This window comes from Molothrus aeneus, chromosome 2, assembly GCF_037042795.1.
Source record: "Molothrus aeneus isolate 106 chromosome 2, BPBGC_Maene_1.0, whole genome shotgun sequence".
Taxonomy (NCBI): domain Eukaryota; kingdom Metazoa; phylum Chordata; class Aves; order Passeriformes; family Icteridae; genus Molothrus; species Molothrus aeneus.
The window spans coordinates 90,822,518-90,843,623 of record NC_089647.1 but is presented as its reverse complement, the minus strand read 5'-3'; the positions used below and the strand labels follow the sequence as shown (position 1 = coordinate 90,843,623).

The following is a 21,106-nucleotide window of genomic DNA, read 5'->3' as shown; positions in this document are numbered from 1 at the left end:
GTGGGGCTGTGCCTGCAGTAATTAGTATTACAAAATATTTGCATGATGGGCATTCTGCTATTTAAGTGTGCTTGCATTTGGGGTTTGGGCAGGCTAATATTAACTACACTTTTCTACTTCAGCTACACTAGCCACAAACCTTGCTCTTTGTTGTTTCATTTCCAGTTTCAATAAAGAAAGGGAATAATCTCAGATGGCTGGAAGTTCAAGAAACATTTAACTTCAGGATGGCAATCTTTGTACTTAGAGAACCAGATTTGGTGGATCTTTTTTTTTGATGTCAGAATGCATCATCATTTGGTCAACACAAGGACACTTCCCTTTCTCTGTTTATCCCATCACAGGACTTTGTGTGAAGCTGGTCTAGGCTGTTGTTCTGAAGCTGTGGTTTTGCAGGCACACAATCCATAGGGAATTTGTTCAGCATATTCCTGTGCTGTGGCTGTAGGGCTGACTGGACTGTGAGCTTGTGCCACTTCATTCACCAGCTCAGTGCAAGCTGTAGATACTAAAAACAGTCAAGCAGAGAGTCTGCCCTTGTTACAGCATCAAGGGAAGAGTTCTTGGTTTTTTTTGAAATATTTAAATGTTCTGTTTGTAGACAACATTTAACCAATCTTGAACATGGCTTACTATTTTGTTATCAAAAGTATTTTATTGTTTTCTATGTCATTTTGGAAAGATGCACAGGGGAAGACCTGTGTTTCAGAAAGGATATAAAATTGATTTTCATTGTCTCTCAGAAGAAAGGCAAAGCTGCACTGTAAAAATTTAAACAGTAAGGGCCCAGGGGAAAAAAAGTTTTTATATGAGGAAGCATTTTCTTACTGTTTTTGAAATGCAGAATTTTTCTAAGAAAGGCTCAAATATAATTTGTGGCTTTGGAGATGAAATATTCCCCTCCAACTGGATTCTGTCTATAAGCAGGCTGGCTGAATGGTGCTGTGGTACAGGAGGTGATCTGTTACATCTTCTTGCTTTCTGAAATGTTCAGGCAGTGAAAGTGTAAAATGATTTCTGCTCTTGAAGGTTTTGGTTGGTGGGGTTTTTTTTTGTGTGTGCAGTGTTTATTTTCTGGCTGGAGCATCCTGGACTTCAGGTAACATAAACCTACTACACAGACACAACAGTGCTGTCTCTTTGTATTATATGTGATACCGTCAGACTTCTCAAAGGTTAGAGTCATTTAAAGATTTAGTGTTCTTTCAGCATCTTCCAGATTACTCCAAGTAACCCAAAATTTATCTTTAAAATACAGGGCTACTCTACTGGATAAAACAAATAAAACCATCACAAAAACAACAAACACTAAACAACAACAAAACACCAAACAAAAAAACACCCCACAAATTACAGCCTGTAGTTAAATGAAGTTTCCTGGATGTAACTGGATGTTACAGTCTTACCAGTCATTTTTATTAGGTTATATACATAGAGGTAAGTGGTACAGTGAAATCTGTGAGCTAGAGGACAGACTTGAAGTTCACTTCTTTGGCAGTCTTTGATTTGTCAACTAAAAAAATCTGGCTCAGCTGACCAGTGAAAAAAGCCAATGCATTGGGATACAGATAAATTTAATACTTTTTTTATACATCCTATACAGGAGAGATTGAAAATTTAATTACTTCCTAGTATTTCCAAGTATTGATTTTCTTTTCAAGCTATCTAATTTCTCAGTAACCAAGATTTAGTATCATACATCAATTATTTATTATTTATTATGGTTTGAAAAGTGACTGAAAATGGTTGTTTAAGTCTATACTTATGTTCTTTGAAGGCACAGCTGCACCCTTTGGAGGAAACTTATTTTGTACAATTCTTTGCATGAAGGCAGCAGCATCCTGTAGCCATGAAATATTAAGCTATGTACATTGAGATAATCTTCATCTTTACACACTGAGAGGAGGATCTTGATTTTTAGCTCTACAGGCCATCCTGCAGTATAAAATGTCTCCCTGCACTTAATTTATATGGGAACCATAGTGAGAAAATAAATATCGATGAGTGTGATAATAGTTGAGTTTACTGTTCATACATTTTCCCTGTTGCTGCTCAGTCTTCTATTTTCAGTTTAAATTCCACTTTGCCTTCATATGGATCATGAACATTGAAGGTAATTCCAGCTCCAATGACTTTGCACACTATTTTAAATTCTACATTCCTCGTAATGTTGAGAAATTTCACAGCTACCAAGGGATTGCTGTAGCTGGGCTAGAATGAGAAATAAAAAAAAATTAAAAAGAAAATACTTAAATTTTACACTACCAGTTTGAAAATAGCCTCTCCAGTTCTCATAGGATTTCAAGATGCTCCATATGTTTCACCTGACGTAAAGAGAAAGAAAAGTTAAGTACAGAAGTGTCAGAACCCAGGAAATTCTTCTGGCTGCCCTGGAGGACCTGAGCCCCTGCCCAGGGGGCTCAGAGACCTTGGCACAGAGCCCAAGACCCCTGTGCCTTTGATTTAGCCCTTGGACAAAAACAATTACCAACCTTATATGAAGAATTACAAGCCATGGTAGTTTAAGTAGAATGATAGTGAATTTATCACAGGGTGAAAAAATAGGTCTTTGGGGTTTTTAGAATGGGAGTTCAGGGGGCAAGATGGAGGAATCTTGGCGTGTCCAGCCTTTCTCCTTCTTGTTCTTGGCCTTCATCTTCTGCTGTGATGTTGGCACTTTTAGATTGGTTTAGAGTAGAAGCTCATTGTCTAACATAGATGATAGATATTGGAAAATAATTGTAAATATTGTACACTTAGTTTTTAGTATAAAAAGGTAACACTGCCTCTGAGGCGGGCAGTGTGCCTCTGACAGCATTGCTGGGCAGACCTCGGCAGGCCAGGAGAAAGAATTTTATAGATAAGATACAATAAACAACCTTGAGACCGAGAAATGAAGAGTTCTAACTCCTTCTTCGAGCGCTGGGATGGGAAAAGAGACTTTCTAACTTACATCGGGGTGACTGAGCAGCGAGAGACCCCGAGACAGGAGCACCCACCTGGGCCTTTTTGCCGTAGTAGGGGAAGTAGTGCAGGCTGAAGGTGCCATTCCTAGGGTAGTAATCCACGTCCAGCGGGCCAGACTCCTCCTCACCCTGTGTAAAACGAGACAGGAGGAAGCTCTGTGCTGAGGAGATCATTGGGCAGCCCCAAGCAAGTGTCTCAGGGCTGCTAAATATGTGTTAAATTCAGCAGGCTGTTAGCGCCACTCTTATTTTTCAAATAAAAGTGGGAATCTCCCGCTGTTACAATTGCCAAGAAAAGCGGGCGAGTGTCCTCTGACAGCAGCAGGGAATTCAGTGAGCTGGAACTGCTGAGGGCCTGAGGGAGCTGCGCTGAGGTGTGACCGTCACTACGGGGAGCTGAGAGCAAACAGCAAATGTTCCCTGCAGCCCGGAAATGCAAATTTTCAGGTGATTTAAAATAAAGCAAACTTGGAGGTTTTCTCCTTAGCATGTCAGTTAGTGCAAGAACTGGCACAGAACTGAGAATATTCCAAGTATTTGGGATCTGATTTTCAGAGCTGCAAGGGTTTTTTTCTGGTCAGTGCTTGAAATGTGTGAGACCCAGCCCTCATAGCCTTACCACATATGTGCAGTTCACCCTTGGTGCAGTGCCATTGCCGGGGTAAAACTTGATAATCTGAAAAGAAAACACATTTAGTCATCTTGGAAATTGTTTTGAGATAAAACTGGGCAATCAATTATTTGAGAGCTGAGCTTCAATTGATGTTTAATATGTTCCTGTGTAAGACTCTCTCCGACAAATAATCTAATTTATGTAGGTGAGAAACTGTTGTGGCTGGATATTTAGGCAGCAGGACTCGACATTACCTGGGATGAGCACTGCTGATAAAATCTGGCCTGGCCAGAGCAAGTAGCACTGTAACTCCTGTGAGTCCAGCTCATCACCCACCCATACCACCTGCCCCTGCAGCCAGGGGTCTCTTAAAGCAGGTAATTGTGTGTCAGTTAAGGAAAAGCTGAATGAATATCCATGCTGTTGATCTTATCTGTCTTAGAAAACCTTGGTTTTGGCAGAAAAACCCTAGGGCTGGTTTGATGCTACAAAACTAGTGGGGTTGCATCCTGTAGAGGCAAAAGTAAAGGAGGTTAAGCTCCCTGGTCACTATCCACATATTTTCCCTGCTGGGGATGGCACCCAGCCTTGCTAAAGAAGGCATTTCTGGAAAATGCTTGTTTCACCAGCCAGAATCAGGGGCACAGCTCCCCTCTCAGTTAGGGCTTGCACAGATTTTTGGAAATGCCTAAGGTGCAAGCCAAACAAAAAATAATACAGTGGTTTTGTCTATCAGAAACTGGAGGGGAACTTGAGCTCTTCAGTTTCTACTGAAACTGAATCAGAAAGCTCAGAATTTCACCCAAAAAAATATAAAGTGCTTATGCTTTTGTCTACATCCTGAAGAAAAAAAAAACTAAAGCATTGAAAATTCCCTTTATTATTTTCCAAAAGATGTGTTTGTGGTTTTCCCTGAGAAAAATATCCACCAGGTTTGAATTTTGGTTTTATAAGTTCTTCTGAAGATTTCCTTTGCCACCTGGAGAAATAAGATATCACCTCTCTGAAACCACATCAGTTACTGCCACATCCTGTACCTCAGCTGAAGGCACAGGACTGAGGTATTGCAGGAGGAAACTCTTCTGGTGCTAGTTTGTGGGATGAGAGCCCTGCAGAGGCACCAACTAAACTAAACTAAACTTTAAGCTGTAGAGAGACCATGGTCCTATTTTACTTTTGTAGGAATGGTGAAAAAGTCTGAGGATTTCCCTGGTAACTCTAGTGGTCTGGCAGGGAACAGCATGTGATTTTTGGTTCCCAGTAGAAAGCAGAGTTTAGAAGCCGTGGCAGCAGAGACACAGCAGCCCCCCAGCTGGGGCTCAAGCTACTCTTAATTTTTCTGCTCAGCACCTTGACCTTGTACTTACCCTGTTCATTTTTATAATAAAACAGGGTTTTCCTTCTGGATATCCAAAAGTTGGATCTGTGATGCCAGAGCAGTTTTGAAGCATGTCTGAGGTGAATTTGCAGGATAGTTTTGTGTTATTTGGGCCATCAAAGGTGTCCTGGATGAAGTAGGTATTATTGGTGCAGTTGATGTTCAGATGCTGAGCAGCTGGTGTATATGCTAGATGTGTGAAGGAAGAAAGAAAAAATAAATCCCCTCTGAAGCTTTTCATATGCAAATTATACATCACAACATCAGACTGGAGATTCTGTCATGGGAGATTGGAACAAGGAAAGTTTAAACTGCTTAGGGGTTTTGTTCAGTTTTGTTGTGGCTTTTTTGTTTGTTTTTTAATATCCAAGCAAAGCAAAATAAAAGCAATCAAATTAAGGTCTGGCAGCTTGTGTTGATAGTGCTGTATAAAGTAAATTTCAAATATAATTTTTCTCCATATGTGTGTGAGAAATGAAGAATTACAATATTAAGGCTCAATAGGAATATAAACATGCTAAGACATGAGCAGGCAAATGGAGCACATAACCTATTTTGACTGTATTCCCTGAAGACACCATGCTTTATGAGATATATTATGGCACTTTGATGTTTGTAGTCATAGACAAATTAATTAGATTAATTTTGATGAGACTAATTTTGGAGACCTTTTGTCCTCCCTCTTCCTTCAGACTTCCTATTGGTCTATTTTATTAAAGCTGTTTAGGATTAAATGAAGTAAATGCCCTAAAGCAGAGCCTGGATTTTAATAGATGTGTACATATGTTTGATTTATAGATTCATGAGGTGATTTGCTCATTCCTTTCAGAAGATGCACTTCCCACTCAAAATCTGTGATTTGAGAAGGACAAATGTAAAATGGAGGTACTGACTTAAGGTCCTCTGACCTAGTATTGGAGATAAAGCAGCACCTTTCTTCAGTATTATGCAAGAAACTTCATTTTTACCTGTCAGAAAAGTGTGAAGAGTTGTCACTAAACCTTCCCAGGTTTTGTTGTCTGATACGTTGTAGTAAATTCGTAGTCCTCTGTCCCCATAAACATCAGGTCGTAAGGTTACACCTTCATGAGGAGGATAGGGGAAGACAAAGCAGAGCAGAGGTGCCAGGCACAGATTTGTTTATTTAAATTGACAGTACCAATTATGCTGCATCAAGACTCATTCTAAGTATATAAGATCCTTCAGCCTTTTTGGGGAGGGTTTAACCATGTTCAGAAACCACCTCCGCTGTGAGTTGTTCAACCAAAGTCCTAAAGCCTGTGCTGCTGCTGAATTATTTTCTTTTCACATATATCCATGCTGTTACAAGAACAGCTTGTAAAATTCCAGCAATTGCACTGGATTTCTACAGGACTTGATAGCAATAACACCTTGGGTTAAAGAAACAGATCATAGAGCAGCATGAGAAACAGCTTTTAAAAAAGCCACACATAATATGTCAGAGGAATTATTTTCCCAGCAAACACCAAACTTGCTAAATACTGGGAGTGGAAACTTCAAAATACAAAAACATCTGACAGAATAATTTTTAGGGCTGTTTTTTTTCCCTCCCATTGTGGAAACAAGCCATTGGGGTGTGAAGTTTTAGCAGTGTGCACTGATGGTCTCTGATCATCTCCGCTATCTCTTTTCATGTTCCACAAATCTGTATTCCTAATCCCACATCTTCATTTTATTTTTACTTTCTTGACTACTGGCACAGCACATCCTGCTGGCAAGGTATTCCTGCTCTCCCAGGGACTTTCCATGGTGCTGGCAAGCGTGGAAATACCCACCCCAGGCTGCTCACCCCATTGCCTCTACATCTTGCTGGGCCCCCAAAGCCCTCTGTGGTGCTTGGGGGTTTGGAGTAGAACCTAGGACTTCCCCAGGGACTGAACCCTGCCCATGGGGAGAGAAGGTGACCTGCTACTGATCATCCCCATAGCAAGATGAAATAAATTTATCTATCTATCTATCTATCTATCTATCTATCTATCTATCTATCTATCTATAATTTTTCATATAATATATTTATAAATAGATTGATATATAAGTATATCCATGTATCAATACGTTAATAAATGTGCAGCTTTTCTTTTAAAGCCTGAAAGTGTTTTCAGGCAGAGGTTAAACTTTGCAGGGCTTGTCTGGGCAGAATTGACCTGATGTATTCCACGTTGGTCTCCCCTCAGCCATGGGCTCTGCCAGTGCCTCTCAGCCCAGCCCAGCCCTACACAGCTGCTGTGGGACCCTGGCAGTACCTGGGGATTTCAGCTGGTCCTGGTAATCCGGCTCATAGGGATTGATGGTCCTCATTAAGCAATAAATGGAGAGTGCGAACAGCCCCGACATCACCACATAGAAAGCCACGTAGTAGAGGCTGATCCACACTGTGGAAAAGAATAAGGGCAGAATTTCAAATTTTGAGCAAGGCCATGTAGTGCTCTCTCTGCAGCCAGGATGATCCTGGCAGCAGCTGCTGTCTCCTTCCCACCCTTGTCCCCAGGGAAGTTCTCCCTGTAAAGGTGCTTTGGAGCATTTTCTCTACACTCAAAAAACATTCTTCTAGAAAAAAATTGTATAGTTCTACAAGGATTTTTGAAGGAGCTGGTGCTGAGCTCAGATTATTTAAAGCTTAAAGGTTATGTGGCATCTTGAAGTAATTTCACATATTAAGATAATTTATCTACTCATTACATAAGGACTAAGCAACACAGATGATGAGGTGTTTCTTTGACAAACCCAAGTTGCTCCTTGTGTTATTTGGATGACAGATGACAATACTTCTGGCATGTTGGTTTTAGACCCATATCATTTCACTGCCTTATACAGCTGAAATCACCAACAGCAAAATGTGCCATCTTGCTACTTTATTCTGCTGTGAGATAATATAAGATTGATGTTGTGTTTCTGTCTGGATACGCATGAAGTGTCTTACACATGGCTGGTGCTGTACAAGCAGGCAGTGGTTGTTTTGGAGGGGTGCTATTAGAAACCTCTATTTGTAATCATAGGTGCCTTGTAGCATCTTCTTTACCAACTGGAAAGGCTCACATTCCAGTTGCATCCTCTCTCAAATTCTGGTTTTAGGAGTAGCCAATAAACTACATGCACAGGCAGGAAAAAAATCACCTGGAAACTTGCAGCTACTCCTACAGTCTGTGGGAAGAGTGTGGATCTTCCTTACAATGGCTCTGGCCGCCCTTCCCAGAATGTAGATCGTAATACAGATCAGCAATATAGACACAAGTTTGGCTGTGGGAAGGGAGGCTCAGCTGAAAGATTTGCTAATATAAAATACATGCTGGTTTGAAATACCTGCTAGTATGAAATACATGTTGGTATGAAATACCTGCTAGCAGGTAGTGATAAGAACAAGATCTACTGAGCAGACAATAATTTAGAAAGGAATTTCAGAAAAATAAAACTTGTTTCCAAAGAATTGGACAAACTCAACGATTAAGCAAATTTCTCCACATACCTGAACCCCCTTTTCATTAATAATGTCAAAACCACTCTTTAACTATCACCCCTAGCCACTAATAAGTTTCCTGATAATGTGTTAATTTTTTTCCTTTTGAAGTATTTTGTTCAAAACCACTTTAAAGTCATACATTTGCAGGGACTATGTGGATCAATGTTTTGATCTACTTGATCCAGCTCATAGAGCTGCCCAAAAAGTGGCTTAGAAGCATATATGAGAACTGCTGGCTTCAACACATTTACACTGTGTCCCACTCATTAGGATGACATCCTCCCACCACAGTTTTTAAGCATACCAGAAGGAAGAGAAGAATCTTGGCGGTGAGAACCTACCCCAGTTAATTAAAGACCTTCCCATGAAGAGCTTTGTTTCTGGATTCCAGACAAAACGACGGAAATCTGCCATACGTTCACTGCAGGTCTTCTTCTCATTTAAAGTTGCCATTTTCTCAGAAAAGTTCCCAAAAATGGGTCCTTCGTGGAAACTAAGAAATTCGAGCAGTGCCCAGACAGTCGACCAAGAAAAAGACTTTGGGTTTTATACCTTCTTTTCCACTGAAGGTGACCGAGATTGCTTCCTGTACCAATGAAAGCCCCTGCTCACCACTATCAACCTTTATAAAGGGTGCTGATAGTGCTGGCAAGGGAAAGTTTGTTCCTATCAAATGCCCTTCTCCTTTCTCTTGAGTGCCTTAGCAGGTCAGCAGAGTTACGCATTTTGCCAATTGCCTGTAGGGTTTGTGATAGACTCTGTGTGATAGCTGTTATCAGAGCAGATAAAGCAATGGAGAACTTGCTTCTCTCTTGGCTTTCTTTTTTTTCTTTTTTTCCAAGTAACTTGCAAGTAGCAGACACAGTTCTCCTACTACAATGTGTAGCCATTTGTTGGGACATGGGGTATTGCAGGGTGGATGGTTAGAAAATAAGTAATTACTTTTTAAATATGCGACTCCTTTCGGGAGCTCTTTGCAAGGAGACAAGAAGGTGGTTGGGATTTACTAAGGGTGCACCACATCCACCAGTCTGTGAGACAAGTGGACTGGTCAGCAAACATGGAGGCTTTCCAATTCCACATCACCCAGTTTGACCTCAGCAGAGCTGGTGACACAGCAGCCAGGTGGGGAGCTGTGCTTTGGCTTGGGAGGGGCTGGGGGATAGATGGCAACTGGATGACAGCTGGAACCACAGTGCAGCACTCAGCACGTGGACATCCAGCTGCCACCAGTATGGAGTGGCATCCCTGAGGGGCCAGTGCTGACACTGGGACACAGCCCAGCTCAGTCAAACCAGAGTCACAGATTCACAGAATGGTTTGGTGGGAAGGGACCATAAAGATTACCAAGTTCCAACCCCTCTGCCACGGACAGGGACACTTTCCACTAGACCAGCTCGCTCAGAGATCCATCCAACCTGGCCTTGAACACTTCCAGGGATGGGGCATCCACAGCTTCTCTGGGAAATCAGTTTCATTGTCTCACCACCTTCACAGCAAATAATTTCTTCCTAGCATCTGATCTGCACCTGCTTCAGCTGAAGGCCGTTACCCCTTGTCCCTGAGCATGCAATAGGTCTCCCCTGTTTCATATCACAAATCCCCTGATGGGCTGTCCTCCCCTCTTCCAAGACACAGAACAGGGAATGCATGCAAAAATATTAATTATGTCTTCAGTGAGATCCAAGTGGCAGCATGAGGGGCTCAGAGAGGACACTGGGCTGTGTGCTGCATTCTGTGTGTGTGGACAGCCTGCTCCCAAGCCATGTCTCCTTCATGGACTTGTCCCCTGTCCCTCCTCTGTTTTGCAGCAACAAAGACCATGAAGAGAAAAGGGCCATCAAGAGCAGAACCTTCATAAGTGCAAGAGTTCTGAATGTAGAAGTTTCCCATTGGGAACCTGGGGATTTTTCACCACCTTACAAACAAGCTGACTTGGAACTTGGTGAATTGCCAGATGCTTGGCATAGCTGAGCCATGGGCAGCATCCATGTGCAGCTGTGACAAATCTGGGACTCTCCTGGAAAGTTTGTGCATGAGTGAAAATGAACGCTGCCTGCCTGAAGTGGTTCATCAAGGTAGGATGGAGCAATTGCTATTCCATGGGCTCCATTGAAGGGCTCCTGGACACTGTAGTAATTTGTCAGGACACTTGTTCCTGACCAGTGGGCAACTCTTCATGGCCCCACAGGAGGGCAGGTCTAAGCTCATTCGTGCTTTATAGTCCATTAGGATTCATCCAGTGCCCCCTTTCCTCACCTGCCCCTGCAGGGCTGTCCATCAGTGTCCATCCCTGCCACAAGGCTCTGGCCCTGTGGCCATGGCAGGCAGCCCTGGTCCCATTGCAGTGCCAATCCCTTGACCCAGAGCCTTTTGTTGTGTTTAATGTACCCCAAACTGCTCGAAGAGGGACTAATGTTTGCTTTCCTTGGCTGGTTTTTAATGCCTGCACCACTGACCTTGGGCTGGCCACCAAAGGGAGGGACAGCGGAGAGGGAAGGTCACACAGGAGAGAGGGAAGGTTGCTCAGGAGCCTGGAGTGGCACAAGGCTGCAGGTGAGACTTGGCCTGGCTTCCCCGCCTGCACAGCCCAGGCATGGCTAGGGCAGGGCTAGGCAGGATCCACTGCACTTTTTCTCTCTTGCTGACCAAGACAAAGCCTGGGCTCAGGAAGACCAATAGGCTCCAAAAGAAACCACTGGAGAATGTGTTTGCAAGGGTCACACTGCTGTGACCAGAGGTAGGTGAATGATGTGTGCAAGCAGGGAGGTGAAGCTCCTTCCTCCTTCTGTGGTTTACACAATTAGCAACATGAGTAATAAGCTTGAAGACCACTTTTGCAGCACTGTGCCTAAAAGGTTAGACCCAGGCTGACATTATCCCTTGGAGATGTCCTGAGCAGACCTGTGTGCCAGCATTCCCTGGCACTCCAGGCCTGGCTTCAGCCCAGGCTCCTTACATACACTAGCTTGAACTGCTCTAAGTTCACCCAGTGTTGGCTGGGAACTCAGTGTCAATGTTAATAAAACATTAACTCTGTTTACTCATGATAAGGCACTTATAGGTTCCTCCCTCTTGTGGGGGCTGTGCAGGAGGTGCTGGTGGTGAGGAACACCAGGAGAGACAGGTCACTGCCTGAAGCCTCACTGCCAGCACTGTGATGGATCAGCCTGCAGGGTGGTTCCATGGCACTGCCTCTCCAAGCACCATGACTTCAACTGTCTCCCTAAGGAGCTGTCCATCCCTTGGTGACTCCCCAGTGTGCAGCACAGACTGCCTCAGCTGGGAGGAGAATCCAACCTGGTACAGCAAGCTGTGGTGGAGGATCCATGGACTCCCTCCCTCATGTACTTGGGGGCTGTACACTAGGCTGGCATTGGAAGTTTGTCTTCCTTTCATGGTAGAAATGAGGTTTATGCATTTACCTTTGGCCCAGGTCTGTCTTCTGCATTAAAAAGTCAGAAGGTGACTGAACCTGTCAGGCTTTCTCTGCCTTTCTCATGGAGAGGCCAACAATTTCTCCTGCAAGTTTTTTGAAATAAAAAATTTAGCATGTAAGAGAACCCCAGTCCCTCAGGCAGTGTGGCACAGTGAAGGAACATTCTTTGCATCTGTCTTTCTATCTAGTTTCAGAGTTTGAGGTGTGATTTTTTGTGTGTGTGTGTGTGTGTGTGTGTGTGTTATGCTTTTTCCTTTGCTGCATTGTGTCTCACTAATAATGCCTCTCATTTGCCTCTCTCCTGTATTTTGCAGTTTGACAGAAGAAAACACACTGGCATTTTTGCTAGGGAGCACAGTTATTTTGTGTCTGAAATAAAGACATCTGATCTGCAGCCTGAGCAATTCAGGGAAACAAAACTGGGAAAACATCTTGGAGCTGAACTGAGCTGATGCTCCCACTGTTTTCAGCCTCAGAGAAAGCAATAATAGCAAGGAGGGGTATTTGCAATAGTGCTGTGCTGGGTTTATGATAGCACAGCATGATCAGGCAGTGGAAAAGGCCAAGCAGCCTCTCTTCAAGGCTTCGCTGGTCTCTGCTTTTCTGGCCTGCTCTTGTTTGTCAAGGGCTGCAGACCCCACCATGAGCCTAGCCATATCCCTCTGCTCACCCTCTGCCTCCTGGGAATCCAAAGGAAATTACTGCTATGAAAAACTGCTAAACTGACTGCAAAAATAAACCTAGCAAAGCCCAGTGGTGTTTCTTTCAGACATGGTTTAGTGCCAAAGTCTGCTGTTTTGGGACAACTTACTACTGCTTGTGGTGTATTTCAGATGATGGCAAACAGGGTCCTTGGGAACATTAAACATGCCTTGAAACATCTCCAGCAGTTTGACCTCATCACCTTCCACTGAAGGGGTATCTCTGTCTGCACAGGCTATCACAGTCTATAGAGTTTCAGGTGGTGTTGCAAGAAAACAAGCCACATGCCCAGCTGAATGCCCATCTGCAAAGCTGCACCCTGGCTCTTATTACACTCAAAGTCTTGTTCGTGGACAAAAGGGATACTCACAATTAAAGCCAAGAATTTTTTGATAACATATATGAAATTTCAAGAGTCTAATCATTATTACTCCAAATCCAGCAGTTACAGGAAAGAGTAACACATAAGAACCATACTCACATTTTCAGCCTTGGCGTTTTTTCCTTGATTTTGCATTCCTCTGTCCACTGCTTCTTGGGGTCCTAAGGTGGTGGAGTGTTGTGGGTGGCAGAGACAACCAGAGGAAGGGACATCCAGAGACATCCATCAACTGGCTCAGCCTTCAAACCTGGACTTCTCCAGCCTGACCTCACCATGGCTGTTGTGGCACTGTCTTCTTGTGAGATATGGCTCCCCTCCCCTCCTTTGCTCCTTCCTTCATGCCTCCCTACTTCAAAGACTGTTGAGTTACTGCTTAGCCAAGCTATTAATAATTTAGTAACTCTTCAGTCTTACTTCCTAAGCCAGTTAACTTAAACTCTGTTACTGACATTTTCTTTTGAACTCCTCTCAGCTTGTCTGTGGCTTGAGGGTAAAAAGGTGTCCAGAATTGAATGGTGCTCAAGATGTGTCCTCCCCAACCTCAAATCCTCTAAAATCCATGGCAATGTGCCTGCTGGCTTAAGTTTACTTGGGGATCTGGCCTAAATAGAAGAATACTGCTTTGTCAGCTTGATAGCATCATGTCTCAGCATGAGCCACTCAAAATTATGTATGGCTTTTTTTTTTTTTTTTTTTTTTGACACAGCCCTATTAAGTTGTATTTAGAGGATGTAAGCTGATGTCAGCCAAAGTGGACACTCCCTGACCATGACGGAACCTTGCCAGATCCTGGTGAGAAGATAACTGGTTTTTTGGTCATATATTCAGAGCCTGCTCCCTAGCAGGCACTGAAAGCTTCTGCCCTGCCCAACACCACAGGGAGCCCAGCTCAGGTAAGGAAGCCTGGAGCTGTCAGGGTTTGCCTGCACACAGCAGGTTTGCAGAGCCCTTGGCTGTGTTGCTTTGTACCTTAACTCTGCATCAGACTGTGCAGGGAAAGGTCAGCTCCAGCCAGGTGGGAAATCAATACCAGTGGAAAACATTTTATCAAGCTGTGGGTGTTAAAATGCCACTGGGAAAATCTGCTTTTACAGATGCCCCTCTTCATTGAAAATTTTCTTCAAATATGCATGGCTGACTCCTCCATTGATGTCAGTCTGATTAATACCATATTTGTTAAAAGATAAATCCCCACAGGCCTTATTTCCACTACAGCTAACAATCAAGTTATCAAGTATATAAATATTTGACAGATTTTTTTAAATACATATATATATTATTTTGTTTTTTTCCAGGCTGATATCAGGAAGCAAGGGCTAGAAAGTGTAGAATTATCTTCCAGTACAATCACAGTGGCTGTTCAGCTGTTAATGAGCTCACTTTAGCATGCACACATCCTTTTACAGTCCTTGTCCCTCTGGAACTGCTCAGTTATCCTCCTGGCTTTGTTACAACAAAACAATGCTGTTTTTATTGATGTGGCTCCTGTCATTGCATATAAAGATACTTGGTTAAACAAAGTATTCTGAGCTATCAAAAAGCATATGGAATGGTGCTATGCTATAAAGGACCCCAAACTCATTTTTTTCCCCAGAGACTCAACTCTCACTGCCTCTCACTGCAGCAGGGGTGTCAGTGGGGCTGTGTGGTGCTGCCCTGCACCCCTACAGGCCGCAGCAGTGGGGTGCTGGCATGGGCAGCCACCACAGCATCCCTTGGAGATGCCCATGAGGATGGAGTGCAGGGGGATCAGCCCCCAGGGTCATCCATGGTGACCTGATGTGGTGGTTTGACAGGTGCATTGGTGGGTCAGTGGTAGAATTCTTACCTGCCATGTGGGAGGCCTGGGTTTGATTCCTGGCCAATGCACCCAACTGGCACAATGCCAGCGCCCCCATGAGAATACCCTCTCCCTGGTTTCTGCTGTGAGATGTGACCAGGAATAAGCAAAACAGGCTCCCACTTAGAAATAAAAAAAAAAATTATTAACTAAACTACCAGGGAAGGGGAAAATAAGAAACACACAAGGAAAATGAAAACTTCACAAATACATCTCCTCCTCCTCCCCACCAAGTTTCCAATACATCCATCCCTCAGATCACCAACTCTCAGTCCATCACCACCCTTTAGATAATCAATTCTCAGTTCATCAAGGAGTGAGGAGTCCCTCTTGTGCCACAGGCTTCCCCAGGAAACACAGTTGAGACCTCTTGTGTTTCCTGTCACATGTGGCACTGCCCAGAGATCATCTGCCATGATGACATCTTCCTTCCATGCCCAATGCTCTCACCACTGCACATGGACCAGAGCTGCTTCTAGGGCTTTCCTTTTAAGGGTGCTTTGTCCAGTTCCAAAAACAGAGCACAGTCTCTCACTTTCGGGACACCTGTCCCCCCCAAATTCACCTCTTGGGGCTGAGGGGTCTCAGGAACAGAGATCTTCTCCTCCACTGAACATCGAGGGCACCAACCACCCTCCTCACCCGTTGTCTCTGTTCATGCACTCCTATAACATCACTGCACTCCCTTGGCTCCAAGCCATTGCCTCCCCCTAAATGCAGTCTCTGTGTCACAGGAAAAAATGGTTCTGTCCATGGTTATACAAGAAAAGTCCAGCCAAAGGTCACTCCATCACCTCCTCCTACCTAAGATTCCTCTCTCATGGCCTATTTCCTCTTATCTCTATCTCTCTTCTCATTCAGCTCCAGGAGGATCAGCATTTGTAAGGTTTCCATCATCCAAGAAAAGGGTTAAAAATCTGAGGCACGGTCTGTCCAGAACTCCCATGGCTGCCCAGCCGGGCATTTTCTCGCCGCACCCCCCCCTTTTTCTTCTCAGCCGGCTGCTATCAAATTTCAAGGTGGCACAGGCACAGGCACCGGCTCTCTCTCTCCTGAGGGGGGTTGCTGCCCGATGTCTCTTGGTGCTCCTCCACCCTTCCATCCTCAGGGCCCTGCCCCGGTCTACCTCACCCGGCCGCATGGCTTCCCCTCCCTCACCCAGCCGCAGCAGCTGGGCAGGGCAGAGGTCTGACCTGTTTCCCTGCCAGAACCCCAGAGAGCCTCCCAGGGCAGAGCCCTGCTTTAACCCCGTGTTCTCAGAGGCGGATCCAATGTCCCAATGGCCACATTAGGTGCCAATATAAAAATCTGAGCACCCATTGGCCTGGCCACAGCATCCCAGAAAACATACTTCCTGTTAAACCACCTCACCTGCACATCACTGCATAGCTCTAGAGACCATGGCCAATCTCACCTTCACTTCTGCAGAACAGGGGCATTTTTAATGCTAAGGGCCATTTTTAAATGGTGTCTAAATTATTCAGGAAACAGCAAAAATAATACATTCAGTCCTCATCCAGGCACAGAAATATTTCTCTGGTTCCAGTAAATGTTGGTAAGTGGGAAAAGATGATGGAGACTTTTCCTAATAGAGTGACTGTAAGTGCAAAGATCCTCAAGAGAAAAGGAAGTGAGAGAAATTTGAGGACAAGGGCTGAGAACAAGCAGATTTTAGTATCAGTTTATCTCTGTGTTGTACCTGCTTGTACAGCCATTAAACCACCAGCCTAAGCTACCTTGTCTTCTGAGAAAGTCTTATCCATAGCAACCTGGTATTAAAAAGGTACATGGTTAAAGATGAAATAGTTGTACTTTTGGCTACTTAGCTATAAGACTTGAAAAAATGGGTCTTCAGAGAGAAAAGGTGAACAGTTTTAATGGAGATACTATTAATTCAAATGTTGTCTGAATTAACATTTCAAAGGAAGACCAGAAATTAGAAAAATTATATACAAATTATAGAAAAATTCCTATGAAATTGAGTGTTTCACTAAACAGGTTAGGAGCACTTTTATGTTTAGCTATCATCCTGCTGAGATTGGAACATTTCATAATATGGCTATGCATTAGAATTTCAGTATCAGTACATCTTCATATTGATCTGAATGCCTGGGATCAGCATCCATAATGGATGATGACACTTATGAACCCAAGGTACCCTTATGCAACACCACTATTTAGAATTTACCACTGCTATAAGCAGAAATTGTGGAGATACTTGTGAATGCCAATTGTGGAGATACTTGTGAATGCCAGGCCTGAGTCTCAAAATATATTCCAGTTGTTATAAAGAACTTGTTTTGTTCCTAAGCTATAATACTGGCTCAAAGATTTATTCATTGCATTTATAAGTTGCTGTGAATGTGGAGTTAGATTTATTCTTTCCTAGAAATATATTAAGATTGGTGTATTTGGCAGGGTGCATGGCAAAGATCACCAGCCATCTCACAGAATAATGAACCTGCTTCTGATCTGACACATACAGCATTGCCAGAAAGCCAAACTTGAACCTGAAACCCTCAAGTGAAGAGAAAAAACTGATTCAGCCTTCAGTCTACCCAAATGGCTTCAAAGACCCTGTTTGAGACTCATGACACAGAGTTCAGTAAAAATCCCACTCCCCCCACCACTCATCCTCCACTCCTGCTGGGTAGGAGTCTTCTTGCTGAGGGAATTCAGTGAAGTGAGACACATCTGCATAATGACAGTTCTTAGAAAGAGAGATCACAGAATTGTTCATTAGTCTCTTTTAAACAAAGGAGCCTAATTTATCTTTTTAAATAGTTTATACAAACTGCAATCAACCAGAGGCACACAGAGACATGGCAGGTTTACAGGGGATGGGGAGGATGACACAGACACAGTGGGCATTCATGAGATCATCAAAAACTTATTTTGACAGGGTTGTGTTTGATAATTCTAGAAAGGCTTTTTTCAGCCCTAAAACACACATGTCCAGAAGCAGATTTTATCTACTATTACTTTCCGCCCTGGCCAGATTTTCATAATCTGTTCTAAAGTTCAATTCCAAACTCCCTTCTTCAGCTGTGACAACAATAGCATCACCCAGTGCACCAGGCCAACAGAGCAGAGCAGGCTATTCCTTCCCACGGTCCCAGGACAGCAGCACCCTCTTAAGTGGAGGAGTACAGGGCAGAAGGTCTCACTGCTGACCTTTGATTTCTGTGCCCCTGTAAACAGCTGCTTTTTCTTGACTCAGCAAAGTCACCATAAATGCCAATATTGCAAAATGCAGTTATCAATATATGAATCATTAGCAGATGGCTCTGAGGATGGGTGACATGATATGAAGACTTTCAGGAAGAGGTCACAGGACCTGACCTAAGGCCACAGTACTCTTGGGGACACATAGGACTGTGCCTGCCTGCTGGGCTCCAAGGCTGTGTGTGGGATGCAGCTGGGTGGGTGCAAAGGCTGTCAGCTTTCAATGCACCTTGAGGAAAGCAATGAGTGTAGTTTGGCTGCCTGATGAAGTTGCTCATGCTTTCTCTTCACTTCTCTTTCTGTTGCTCTGTTTCTCTCCTGCATTTCATCTTCTACTTCCTTGACTCTTCCGCTGTTTTTACAGGTGCTCATCCAGTGTTCTCTCCCACCATATCCCACTGGTCTTTGCCTGCCTCCAGCTGTGCCTTGTGCTGCTGCCAGTGGGGTGCTTCTGACAGGGGCAGCTGGCCTTGTTCCTGGACCCAGCAACCATCTTCACATCACATGCTGGTGGTGGTTGCTGGTTTTGGGGATTTCCATCTCAGTCATATTAACTGTTCCAGGGGCAGTCAGAGCCCAGACCACAGGGCAAAGTGCATCACCTGTGCTCAGTGGGTAGTGTTCCCCACAAGTTGCCACCCAAAAGCCCTGCACAGAGGATGTGCCTGTGCTCAGCAAGTGAGAAAAAGCTTTCTAGGCTTATGATGGAAAATGTTTCTTGTCTAAGTGCCTGAAAAATATGGGCTCACTGAAACTTTGTCTTATTTAGAAAGTATTCTAAAATAATTTTTGGAAGTATCCAGAATGTTCCTAATTGAATATCTATTTATATCCCCAAGAGTGCACTGCAGGACTCACTTACAGATACCAGCACTCATCCAGAGCTGCTGCACCCCCTGGACATACTGGACAGAAGCAGGGTAACTGTGTGTATATGTACACACCCACTGCTGATTCCTGTGTTGTCATTCCACTGAAATGCCAAAAGTCTAGCTGTTTGGATTCTGTATTACTGGAGGTATGGGAGGGGGATTATGGATTTAGGCTGATATCACTTCTCTATTTATGTCCACAAGGAATGCATAGACATGTGTCTGGACCTTCCTAAACATTTCTGCAAATACATTTATAAATCAATGTCATTTCAGCCAGCCAGACAGGACAATCAATATTCAGTCTCACTCAGTATCCTGAGCATCATTGATCCCCCTTGTACCTGCACAATGGAGACTAAAAGCTGAGGATGTGTGGCAGCTGCTAGAAGCTGTCTTTCAAGCTGTGTGCTTTAAGGATGCACATGTGCAATTGCACTGATCTGAAGGATTAAGCGGTAACTTGGTGAATATAGCTGTATATAGTGTGTGCGTATATATATATATATATATATATATATATATATATATAGTATACCTTCCTCCTAGACAGTGAGAATGGATGAGACAGCAGGTTGTAACCTACTGTCACATCTGTTGCCTGGTATTGTGCTTCCAGACCAACAGCATTAGTGAGAAGGTGCAGGGTGAAGAAGAGCAGATGGAGAAACCTGTCAGGTAATTTTTTTTCAACATGGGAGTCATAGCTGCTGTGGGAGGACCCTCCAGCAAAATCAGACCTGCTTCTGGAGGTGAGGGCCTGCCTGTACAGGTGACCTCAGCACAGAGCAGGGAGAAGAAAATCAGATTTTTGGTACTGGTGTGTTTGACCCTTAATTATTGGGCACCTTGTAGAAAGGACATGATTAATAGCAAAAAAAAATCTATATACTTATTAAAAATTGTACAGTCCTTTTTTTACAGTGAAGCTGCTTTTACTGCTACTTAGGGGACTTTACTGTCTTAAAGCTAGGGAAATTGAATTTCTCTGGAGCTAGGTATGAAGTACTAAGTATCAACATTTTATGTGCTTATGCCCTCCTTGGCAACTTTATCCACAGTTCTTCCATTCAGTTGAAAATAGCTTTTGAAACTGTAAGCTATGAGCTCACTGTCCAAGACTGGGTAGAGTTTCTTGGTGCGTGTTGTGCAGCAAGGAATAGGGTCAAGCAGGGTGGCTTTCTCTAGCCTCCAGCAGCAGTGTGAAGCCATATGGAAAGGGGAAGGAAGAGCTTTTCAGGGACAGTACTGAAAGCACAGCCTCTCATCATCCCTCCCTTTTGGCTCTCAGGGTTGATCCTGAACAGACTTTCCTGCTGCCAAACCAAACCAATACAATCAGTAAATAATGCCAATCTGACTATTTGAGGAGCAACCTGAGCAGGGCTATAAGGTGTCACCAGAGCCCATATGAGGTGCCAAATGAGCTGAGCATGATCAAATGTCCTTTGGGTGCCAGGAACGGGGCTTGGAGGCTGGGATGAAGGGACAATCTCCCCAGCACACATACTTTGCATACCAATTACCTTTAGGGGTTTTTGTACCAGTGGTTTGCAGGAAATCTCATAAGAGCACTGTGGATTTTTCCCCAGCTCAAGTGGCTGAGCCTTGTGGGGATGCTTGATCCAACACACCCAGAGAGGGAACTGCTCTGCATCCTGAGACCACCCTTCCAGTAAGAAACAGAGGGGAACCCTCTGGCTCCATCAAGCCCTACTATGTGCCATGGAGCTGGTTGCTCAGTCCCTATGCTCAAGCAGCCACTGCAGGATGGGCTGGGGGTGAGAGGCAGCAATGTCCGGGCACAAAGTGTAGACCCAAATGACTCCCAGGGATAAGCAGACAGATGGACACTTTCATCATCTGAACCAGTGGTGACGACCCTCTTGTCAACTGGTCTGCGTCTTTTTCTGAGCCCAGGTGACCTTGGAGCCTACAAACAAAAGGTCTCTGCCAAGGCAGCCCACCAATGATCTGCACATTGTGTGTATAGGTATTTTTCTATCCTTTGAAGTTTCTGCCTGACAGGATCACTTGCTGCCCTGTGCTGCTTGGATTAGAAGAGACAGCTGGCAACTGTTCCCTGCTGGCTTTCTTACTGCCATTCTTGCTCTTACTGATCTCCCTCAAGCCACCCCCTCTCCTCTTCTCTTCAAACAGAAGAGCCCTCCTGGATTTATTGGTTTCTGGGTTAGAGGCCTTTCAGTACCT

At 44.0% G+C, this 21,106-nt stretch overlaps 1 protein-coding gene across 1 annotated transcript; it reads right to left on the bottom strand.

Moving 5' to 3' along the window:
• Positions 1-2,052: 2,052 nt before the first annotated feature.
• ATP4B (ATPase H+/K+ transporting subunit beta) lies at positions 2,053-8,888 on the bottom strand. The gene is made up of 7 exons (XM_066571612.1): positions 8,777-8,888; positions 7,222-7,350; positions 5,926-6,039; positions 4,947-5,146; positions 3,586-3,642; positions 3,000-3,095; positions 2,053-2,211 (listed from the first exon to the last, which is right to left on the bottom strand). The coding sequence occupies exons 1-7, from the start codon at positions 8,886-8,888 to the stop codon at positions 2,053-2,055; spliced, it is 867 nt and encodes a 288-aa protein (XP_066427709.1).
• Between the last annotated feature and the right edge of the window lie 12,218 nt (positions 8,889-21,106).